Source organism: Varanus komodoensis, unplaced genomic scaffold (genome assembly GCF_004798865.1).
Source record: "Varanus komodoensis strain SLA01 unplaced genomic scaffold, ASM479886v1 scaffold121, whole genome shotgun sequence".
NCBI classification, from domain to species: Eukaryota; Metazoa; Chordata; class Lepidosauria; order Squamata; family Varanidae; genus Varanus; species Varanus komodoensis.
Genome location: NW_025335353.1, coordinates 196,487 through 207,815, shown reverse-complemented (window position 1 = coordinate 207,815; position 11,329 = coordinate 196,487). Strand labels below are relative to the sequence as shown.

The 11,329-nt window shown below is 47.4% G+C and overlaps 1 protein-coding gene across 1 annotated transcript; it reads left to right on the top strand.

Moving 5' to 3' along the window:
* The first annotated feature begins 1,207 nt into the window (after positions 1 to 1,207).
* LOC123019376 (vomeronasal type-2 receptor 26-like) lies at positions 1,208 to 10,634 on the top strand. The gene is made up of 5 exons (XM_044422202.1): positions 1,208 to 1,431; positions 3,377 to 3,503; positions 4,470 to 4,610; positions 8,301 to 8,427; positions 9,718 to 10,634. Exons 1-5 carry the CDS (start codon positions 1,208 to 1,210, stop codon positions 10,632 to 10,634), a joined length of 1,536 nt encoding a protein of 511 aa, XP_044278137.1.
* Positions 10,635 to 11,329: the final 695 nt, after the last annotated feature.

The following is an 11,329-nucleotide window of genomic DNA, read 5'->3' as shown; positions in this document are numbered from 1 at the left end:
CTCCACATCAGTGGAACCTACAGGGACCAGAAGCCTTCACTCCACCCCTGCTGACCAAAAGCGCTGACTTGCTTCCAAGAGCTCATCATTACATTTCTCCACATCCTTGGTTTCAACATGGACTAAAATCTCCTACTCTAACCCAGTGCCATCCACTAAACTATCTATTTGTGGCACAATTTATACAAGCATCACAACAGGCAAGAGAGTCCCTCAATCCTGGTTAATTTGAAGAAGCAGCATCCATGAGTCCTCAAAAACACTTTTTCTCCAGTGCTGTGCTTCTACCTCTTTCCTTCCTTCCTTCTTTCCTTCCTTCCAGCATTTTTAATTTGTCCTGTACAAAAAAAAAAATAAGTCGCAGGACAGGTTACAATAATTAAAACAATAAAAATTACAATGATAATAATTGTACTAAAACAGTAATAATTCCAATAATCAAGACAATAAATATATAACATTCATTACACCAACAAAACCAAAGAAAAATGCAACTGTTAATATTTAAACCATTTAAAAACCTTTAATGCTTAAAACATGGGGAAAATAAAAAGGGTTTTACCTGGCAATAAGAAGAATATAGAGTTGCCCGAGGCAAACATCTTTCGAGAGCAAATTCCACAATCGGGGCACCGCCACGGAGAAGAACCTCCTCTGGGTAGACACACTCTTGACCTCATTCAGGGAGGGTTCCTGGAGCAGGGCCACTCCTGCCGATCTTAAGGGGCATGAGGGCATATAAGGAAGGAGATGTTCCTTCAGGTATCCTGGTCCCGAGACTTTTAGGACTTTATAGGTAAGCACTGGCACCTTAAATTGGGCCTGGACATAGAGCAATTTGGAGAGTTTGGGAAGTAGCAGAGGCGTCCCACCTTCGTGACCATACACTTTTGGAAATCACAATGCTTTACTGGTATTCCTGCTAAAACTCTTGGGATCCCCTCCCTGAAAATACCATCCTTGAGTTCAGCATTGTAAACATGGGATTGTGGAGCCCCAGGAGGTGCTGCCTTGTGTCCAAGCATGAAGCAAAAGGCACATAAACACCTCTCCTTCCACTCATTGCTAGGGAGAAGCTTCAGGACAGGTGGTGAGGCCTTGGTGCAGCATTAGGGTCTGGACAGCAAGTGAAGCCTGACTCTGTAATGGGCTTTGGCTGCTGCCGCTGCTTCTCATCATTCCTCAGTGGAGAAGAGAGAAGGGGGCCATGCCTGGAAAAACCAGAATGCTGCTGCTGCTGCTGCTGCTGCTCCCAAAGGCCTCCTGTGGGATGCTGAAGGCCCGATGCCCCTGGAGCTGGCACAGGGATGAGGTTCACCCCCAGAATTACTTCAGGCCTGGAGACTACATCATTGCGGCAGCCATCTTTGCAAAACCTGTCAAGTTTCTTCCACACACGTTCAGGAAGCCTGCCTCTAATGAACCCAGAAAGTAAGTACCTGAGATGGTTCACCCAATGAGACAAAGTGCATGGACAGCCAGGTAGGGGGTTCTTTAGTCACACAAAGGCAGAATTTGTGAGGAACTAGCCAGCATGAAGAATATGTGGTCAGCAGTGCAGAGGTCTCCTGACTCTCCATTGCCATTGTTCTTCTGGCTTTGCCTTGGGCTCAGTGTCAGGATGTAGGAAGCCATAGAAGAATGTCAACAAAAAATATGCAGGCATGCAAGCATGAGACCTCCCAGGGCAACATGTGGAGAAATTTTAAATTTGTTGCAAATCGGATACTAACATGACATATCTGCCTTTTCCCCAGTTTAGGACTCCCAGATTACTGGAAGGTCCTTTCCTTCTTGTTTGCCATTCAGGAGATCAACCAGAATCCCAGGCTCCTGCCCAACATCACCCTGGGATATAGCATCTATGACAGCTATAAAGATGCCAGACTGACTTCTGATGCAGCCATAGACCTGCTTTCAACCAGTCAGGCGCATGTTCCCAACTACAAGTGTGGCAGCAAACAGCAACTGTTGGCTGTCCTTGAAGCATCAGACTCTGAAAACACCAAGCTAATTTCAAATCTGTTGGGCACCTACAAAGTTGGACAGGTGTGCGGAAAAATTCAGCTGCAATTGACCTTTAATGGCATTTTGGCTAGGAAAAATGATTTTTTCTCCATAGAATCCCAGTAGGTATTATGCATGCCATGAAGAAAGTTTGTCCAGATCTACAGCTGCCAGGGAAAGCTGAAGAAAGAAGAAGCAAATGATGGCCACATAAGAGTTGGATGGAGTGAATAAAGAAAGTCACAGCCTTAAGCTTGGATGTGCAGAGCAAGGCTGTCCTGGACAGCACATTTGGAAGGGCTTTCATTCAAAGGGTTTCTAGAATTCAGAGATGACATGATGGCACAGAATGACAATGTACCGAGAGCATTATTTTTGGTTAAAGCTCCTGTCATACCACACACAAATATCCTGTTCTACATCAGTAGGACCATGTTGGCTATTTCGAAGGAAAATTCCTATCTGATTGGCAGATCATGCCATCAGCATCAGGTCCTTCAATGTACACAGAGCTCAGAGAGTTAAGGACCACTTGGGGACACCAGGAGGGAAAACAGGCCAGCAATTTTCGGGAGCCAATGCAGAATAGCGGTTAAGAGCATGAGCCTGGGATCCAGGGGTCCACTTTTCTAGTCTCAGCTTGGTCACAGAGCCCACTGGATGATCTCTGACTTTCTTCCCCAGGTCTCTTATGCTTTCAATTCTCCGGTCCTGAGTGACCAAACAAAGTTCCCCTTTCTCTACCAGATGCTCCCCAAAGAAGGGGTCCAGTACGTGGGGATTGTCAAACTCCTCCTGCATTTCAGATGGATGATGGTTGGGCTCTTTGCTTCAGACACTGATAATGGAAATACATTCATAAGAACCTTGACACCTGAACTCCTCCAGAATGGCATTTGTGTGTCCTTTTCTTATACTTTCTCAGAAATTAAAATGAAATCTTTAGGGGTCCATCAATTTTCATTTGAGAAATTGGAAAAATCCATGTTTTTGTTTATTGTACAGAGACAAGTTTTTTGTTCTATGGAATATCTGTTGTGCAGGGATTTTTGGCAAAAGTAAAACACATGATAGGAAAAGTCTGGATCACCACAGCAATGTGGGATTTTACCCTGGATTTTCAGCATACTGATCTAGATTTCCCAAACATGATTGGTTTCTTTTCCTTCATTCTTAAGAAAAATAAAAGGACATACTATGAGGATATTGTACCCCTTTACCTTGCTATGAGGGCATTTGTGAGGAACTCATTTGATTGTTCCTATGCAAATCATGTGGTGTCAGTGGAACAGTGGAAAAGATGCAGAGAGAACAGGAAAGGGGAGGCCCTGTTCATACACGACAAGCAGAAAATTCTTTCTCTGGACAGCTACTTCTCCTACAACACAATCCAGGCTGTGGCCCAGGCCTTGGATGTGGCTTTTTCCTCCAGATTCCAGAAGATGAGGGTTAAGGATGGACACAGGTCGGATGAGAGGAGCCTTCAGTCATGGCAGGTATTTGCTTTTGCATCACACACCTTACTGATGGACATAAACATTAATTGCACAAGTTCATTGTCCATGAAGAACTGAAACGAGATATTACATAATCACAAGGGTATTCTAGTCCTCTAGCCCATTGTCTGTGCAGATCTCTGTTTCTGTCAATTTCTGGATTCAGAGGTTGCAGTCCATCAGGAAGGCCACCCCACAAATGATTCAAGACATATTGCGCAGCACCATACTGGCATGGTGAGGAGTCCTCAAGGCCTTTGCTCACATTCATCCACTCAATTAGTTCATTTGGCTTGACAACTTTGGACTACTAGAAAAGTTGTGTGTGGCTGATGCTTGAATTGTGGCATGCTGTTGCAATGCAGGTTATTATGCCATATGAAACTAAGTGAAATATCATATCATGGTGAAGATACCAAACAATATATGCATGAGTTATCTCAGCCGGGTCCTGACCACATGATGATCCATGATTATCCATGTTTCAGCAATAGTCCACATTCAAGGGCAATCAACATATATTCAGCCTATGGCTGTGCATTATCAAATCTTTTGACTTTGCTTGTAGTGCACGATGCGTAACTAGTTGTCCAGGTGGGCCCAGGAGCTGTTCCCATGCTTATATTAGAACTATTCCCTGCCCAAATTGCACTTCTCCCATTGCCTAAATCTTGTTTCTTATTGAACTTATCTTTGGTATTCAGTAGTCAACACTTCTGTGCTGAAAACTGTGCTTTAATTGGCCTCACATTCCCTGAGGGCCAACGTTCCAGAATAGGCTTGCATAAGTGGAGCAGAAGCTCCAGAATGAGACCAAGAGTGTTCAGGGATGAAATCAGGGAGCTTATGCAGTTGAAAAGAAAAACAAGACACTTCAATCTGTAACATGCCTTGAGCAACCAGGGAAATGAGAATCCAGCATGGTTTCATCTTTCCTCAGTGCTGGCGCTTTCTCTCCCATTCCAGCTGCACCCCTTCCTCAGAAGCTCCCAGTTTCACAATCATTCCATGGATGGAGTTCATTTGGATGAGAAGGGGGACCTGGCAGCTAACTTGGACATTGTCAACTGGGTGAAGTTTCCCAACAGCTCTGTTGAAAGAGTGAAAGTGGGGAGCATAGAAAGGCAGGGGTGGTCTGGACGCAAATGCACCATTGACCAAGATGCCATTGTGTGGCCCAAATGGCTCAACCAGGTGAAGCAAACCAGGCCTTCCTCCCCCTCCATGTTCTATCAAATGCATGGGTTTGAGAATGTATGTTCACTGCACTTATTGGTATGGGCTAAGGTTTATTAGAGGCGATGATGTGTGAAAGAGCCTACTGGGAGAGGGCATCCCTCAGACTTCTCCGACTCAGCCTCTCAGACCCCAGCCCACTTTCTCTCTGCCCTTTATCAGCCTTACACTTAGTATTTGTGTGGGTATCTGGGAGGAAGAACGTCCAAGAGAATCCATCAGGTCAGCCACATCTTCTGCACACATGACTTTTGGTGTTCACTTCTTTGCATACTATCCAAGCATACGAACAAACTCTACTGGGCACAAGAGGACATGATGCCTAACCAATCTTAGAAACATAGAAATATAGGAAAAGAGCGAGTCAGAAGGGGCATCCTGGACCATCCTGCCTGACTTCTGGATCCAGCTTGCTCCGCTCATGACATGCCCACCATGTTCATGTCCAGGCTATCTTTGAACAACCTCACAGACAGGGCCTCAGCCACCTGCCGTGGAAGCTTCTTCCATACCCTCGGGGTCCTAACTGTCAGGAAGTGCTTCCTGGCATCTAAATGGAACCTTGATTCTCTGAGTTTGCTCCGTTGGAGCGTGTCCTGCCTTCCTCTGCAGGGGAGAACAGATCTCCAGCCATCTCATTGTGACATCCCCTTACATACCTATATGTTGCCAACATATCCCCTCTGAGCCTCCTCTTATCCAGGCTGAATAGAACCAGTTCCCTCAGCCTCACCTCATACTGCATCCCCTGCAAACCGGCACCAACCTTGTGGTCCTACAATGCCCTGACTCTTACCTGGCTATATCCTGAATGTAATGAGGGGCCCAAAACTGAGCACAATACTCCAGTTGTGGGCTCACCAGAGTCGTATAGAAGGGTAGTAATACCTCTCTTGATCTTTAAGCCACTCTTCTGGCTATGCAACCAAGGGTGGCTTTCGCCCTCTTGACCACTGCATCACACTGCTGACTCATGTTCAGGCTGCAGTCAACCAGTACCCCAAGGTCCCTTAGGTGACAGTGCTCTCCAGCCACTTGTCACCTAACCTGTACTTATGACACCCATTCCTATGCCCCAAGTGCAAGACCCTGCACTTATCCACATTGAACGCCATCCTGTGGTCTCCTGCCCACTTCCATAGTCTGTCCAGATCTTTTTGGATCTGGAGTACCTGCTCCTCCGTTGTGGCCACTGCCCTAGTTTTAGTGTCGTCTGCGAATTTGATCAGCAGACTGTTCACCCCTTCTTCCATGTCATTGATGAAAAGATTAAACGGGATTGGCCCCAGGACAGAGCCCTGGGGGACCCCACTTGTCACTGGCCATCATCCCAATGATTCCCCACCAATGGTTACCCTCTGCTTTCAGTCAGTCAACCATGCCCTAATCCATTGGACAGTGCTTTGGTGTATCTCAAAACTCCTCCGTTTCTCAACCAGGATTGAATGGGGAACTTTGTCAAAGGCCTTGTTGAAAACCATGTAAGCCATATCCACTGCATCCCCTTCATCCAGCCATCTCAAAACCTTGGTTGTGGAATTCCACAAGGTTTGTCTGGCAGAACCTGTTTTTGCAGAAGCCATGTTGTGTGGCTGCCAGCCTCCCTTCCCTTACTAGAATCACTAGATCTCTCTCTATTATGAGCCTTTCCATTGATTTTCCTGCAATGTATGAAAGGCTAATTGGTCTGTAATTCCACATGTCCCTTCTACTACCTTTTTTTAAAATTGGGACCACTGATGCCACCTTCCAATCCTCTGGAACTTCACCTGTTCACCTGTTCTCCACGAGGCCTCAAAATTGGAGGCCAGCGGGCATGAGAGAACCCCTGCCAACTCTTAAAGTACTCTCGGGTGTATCTCATCAGGGCCTGGTGCCTTTGAAATGTCCAATGCCCTGTGGAGCCCCTCAACATCTAGGGGGTGACTCTAAGCTGTGCCTCTAAGTCCCCAGCCTCCTCTAATCTCCTATTCAGATCTTCCCCCATCCTGCTTTGGGGAGAACACAGAGGCAAAATAGTCATTTAGCATCTGTTCCCTCGTATCGGTCACTGGATCTCCATTCTCCTTATTTAGCAGTCCCACTACTTGTCTCCCCTTCTTCTTCCTATTTACATGCCGAAAGAAGCCCTTTTTGTTGCTCTTGATATTCTTGGCAAGTCTCAGCTCTTAGCCTTAGGATTTGAAGAATCCTTCTGCAATGGGCCTTCTCCTCCCAGTATACCCTTTTGTCTATTTGCCCCAGTACCCATTTCCTACGGAGGTTCCTCTTTCATCTAAGCCCTCTAATCTCCTCCTTTCGCATCCATGGTGCTCTCCTTTGGCTCTCCACCTTACTAACTGGAGGTATCATTAAGGCTTGCAACTCCAAACCCTCCCTTTTGAGTGCCATCCACCCCTCCTCAACTTGCTTGCCTTCCAGTAACCTATCCCAGGAGACTTTCCCCAGCCCTCTTGAAGTCCCAGCTTGTAGTGCTCGACCTGCTGCACGTCCCCATTCCCCTGATCTCATAGAAAGGATGGAGTGATCACTCACATCCAGAGCTCCCCTAAACTGTACTTCATCTATCAGCTCCTCTCTATTGGTCAAGACCAAGTCAAGGATGTTCCCTCCCACCCTCATAGCCTCTCGGACCCTGTGTGTGAAAAACCCTCCCTCTAGAGCTGCTAGGAAGCGACATGACCTGGCTGTCACCACTGAGAGAGTCTCCCAACTAATCTCTGAGAGATTGAAATCTCCCATAATTACTGTGTCTGTTCCTCAAGATATCCTTAGAATCTGACCTGTCATGACATAGTCCAGGGTCTCAAGTTGACCCGGAGGGCCATAAAATACCCCCACTGTCAAGTCTAGTTCCCTGTCAAAACCCCTATGTTTTACCCAGACTGCCTCTCCCAAATCCCCATCTGTGCTGCATTCTATCTCACTGCACTATGTCCCTTCCCTGAGGTATAAAGCCATGCACACACTCACTTTCCCTTCCTGTCCTTTCTAAAAAGGTTATACACCTATATGTTAACATTCCAGTCTTTCCTTTTATCCCACCAAGTTTCTGTGATCCCCAACAGGTCATACCCTCCTATTCCCAGCAGAGCTTCAAGCTCTTCCTGCTTGTTACACATGCTCCTAACATTAGTGTACATGCACCTCAACTCCTTCCCCCCGCTTCCTTTCTTTGGAGTCCCCAGCCTCCTCCTTCCTCCCATCCTCCTGATACCTGACCTCTCTCAGTAGGAGTCCTTCCAATCCCTGCAGTACCCCTAAAACCCTGCTCTCAGAGCCCTGATCCTCTCCCCACACTTGTCCAGTGCAGACACAAATCTGGGGGGCCTGAACAACCCTACCCCCCCCACCCTGCGGCTCAGTTAAAGTCTTCCGGAAGAAGCTTGCTGAAGCATCTCCAGAAAACCTTTTCCCCATCCTCTCAAGGTGCAATCTTCATAACTTACTTGCAGGATCAGCTTGATTACTCAAAGTCTGTCCATTCCAAATCTGCCTTTCCATTCCCCAAGTGAAATAGCTCTAACACATCTTCCTGGTGGTCCTTGCTTTTGTGCTCAGACCCTGCCCAAGGCCAGGTGTGTGGAGAGCTGCTGCCCGGGATTCTACAAAGTGGTTCAAGAAGGAAAGCTTGCTTGCTGCTATGACTGCGCTCCCTGCCCAGAAGGGACCATCTCCACTCTGGAAGGTGGGTGAGTAAGGAGGAACTTCCAGCACCTGGGGAGGAAGGAGCAATCCTCCAAAGAACTGGGCAGTCTGGGACATCTTGCTAAGGAATGATGCAGCTTGCAGAGAACCCTGCTCATTCTAGAAAACTGCCGTTCCTGTTCTCCAGTTCTCCAGCTGGCAACAGCACACATCCCAAGCTCCCCTGTGGCATGCTGGGCCTCCCATAGTCCCTTGACCAGCAACGCATCAGCAGCCCTGTTTGCTACTGATTCACTGCACAAGGGGAGTCTTGTTTGCCTCAGCTGGCTCCTGGTGGATGTTTCCCCACTCCCTGCTCCAGTTCCACCCCTTGCCTGATTTAAAACTGCCTGTTCATTCTGTATCTCCATAACACATTTCTTTCTCTTGCTGTGACCTGCTCAACACCTTAAGACCTTTTGTGAGGGGTGTCTCCTAACTCCCTCCACTTGTGCTGCACAGACACCCACAGCAGTCTCCCCTGTTCCCCCAAGGGGCAATGCCCTGCATTGTGGAAGGCAAACTCTGTTGAGCAAGTGCAGCTTTGGCAACCTCTGGTTGCCACCATTGGGATCTTCTCATGGATGTTTCTGGGTGGGATGCAGTATCGAAAAACCTGCTCCTGGCAAGTGAGGTGTTCTCTGAGGGCAGGGAGCAGAACACTGTGAAAGGGGAGGCATGGTGATCCTAAGAGTTGAAGGGATCATTATATGTCATCATTGCCATATGTCAGAATGGGATGGGGTAACTTCATTTGCCGCAATATCAAGCTCATGGACCCCATGGTCCTCTGGGCCCTGCCACCTCTCCTGTGATTTTCTGAACATAACACTTCAGCCACATGGCAGGGTGCCCAAAGGCAAGCCTCTGTCCAGGGATGTCCCTTGGAGCTCACCTCTCAGACATCATACAGATGGGAAGAATAGAAGGTCTGCAAGAGACATAGCCAGAGAAGTGAGAGTGCTTCAGCCTGCATGCCCAGATGTGGTTGTAAATGAAATTGGCTATGAGAAGGGGGAATAGTCAAGAGGAAGATGAGTTAACCAGACCTCATAAGGAGTCTAGGAAGGCTTTGACCCATGGATTTTCCATACCCAACTTTGAATTGTAGACCCAGGAATTAGTGAGTCCGGGTTGCTGGCATGGCAGAATGAGGAAGCCCAGAAACTTAGACTGGGCCTGCAGGAAAGCAGTGTCATCTCCCTGGGTTACCTTCTCAAAATCCTTGACTAAAAATAAAGAACAGAGATTGCTAAGGTTGAAAGGGACACATTTCTTTTTCTCTTTCCAGATGCTGACCATTGCGCCATGTGCCCAGATGATCAGCATCCAAACAAGAACCAAACTCAATGTACCCCCAAGGGGATCACCTTCCTGTTCTATGAAGGAGCTCTTGGGATCTCCCTTGCTTCCGTGGCCGTCATACTCTCCCTATTCACTGGACTTGTGTTAGGAATCTTCATTAAATTCCGAGACACCCCAGTGGTCAAAGCCAACAACCGTGACCTCTCCTACATTCTTCTGGTCACCCTCCTGCTTTCCTTCTCCTCCTCCTTCCTCTTCATTGGCCAGCCCAGCAAGGTCACCTGCCTCCTGCGACAAACAGCCTTCAGCATCATATTCTCAGTTGCTGTCTCTTCTCTCCTAGCCAAAACAATCACAGTGGGCTTGGCCTTCTTGGTCATCAAGCCAGGCAACAGGGCCAGAAAGTGGTTGGGGAAGCCTTTGGCCAACTTCATTGTCATTGTCTATTCCAGCATCCAGGTTGTCATCTGCTGCATCTGGCTGGGCACCTCTCCTCCCTTTCCTGACTCGGACATGTACTCCCAGCCTGGACACATCATCCTGCAGTGCAATGAAGGCTCTGTGTCCATTTTCTACACTGCCCTTGGCTACATGGGCTTCTTGGCTGCTGTCTGCTTCATGGTGGCTTTCTTGGCCAGGAAGCTGCCAGGAGCCTTCAACGAGGCCAAACTGATCACCTTCAGCATGTTGGTCTTCTGCAGTGTCTGGGTGTCCTTTGTGCCCTCCTACCTGAGCACCAAAGGGAAGTACATGGTGGCCGTGCAGGTCTTCTCCATCTTGGCCTCCAGTGCTGGCTTACTGGGCTGCATCTTTCTTCCCAAGTGCTACATCATTGTCTTGAGGCCTGCTTTGAATAAGAAGGAACATCTCATTAGGAAAACAAAAGATGGCATCTTGAGATAGGAAGGAAATGGGCGAGGGGGAGGAGCTGCCCTCACCACAATCTGAATTTTTAGCATTTGATCAAATCCAGGCAAAAACTGGAATAGTCCGATAGGCTGCTTTTAGTTCTAGGAACAGGAGTAAGAGCCCAGGAATACATGCATGCATTTCCCTTCTTCTGATGTCAACATATCACTCTTCAACAAGTTTTCTGACCTTTCTCAGGTAAGGACAAAGGGGTGCAGTATAAGAACCAATTAACTCCTTTTCCAAAGTGTCTCCAATGCTTGAATCAGGACTATTGTGGACAGTGTTTGAGTTTCCAGGTTTTTGGATTGCCACATCCAAATTTCCTCATCACAAGTACCACTGCCGGATAATCTCTGAGCGGTGGTTTGTGTTGGATAAAAACCACATGATCTCATTGTGGCTGAAGAACGATGGTACAGCATGCTTTTCACCGCTTTTGAAAAATTGAGCAAGGTTGGGACACAATATTACCTGCTCTGATTCCATCGCAGTGGGGGTTTGAACTGGCTTTGTCTTTCTTTCTAAACAAATGCTCTTTCTGCTTGCTAAGCTTCTTGTGGGCCTCTCAGGTGCCTGTTTGCTGGCACCACATGTCAGACCACTGCAAAATATTTTGAACTTCTCAAGTGATCCTGAAGAAAGTGCCTCCTTTGGAGCTTTACTCCAGCAGTAATGTGACTGCACAC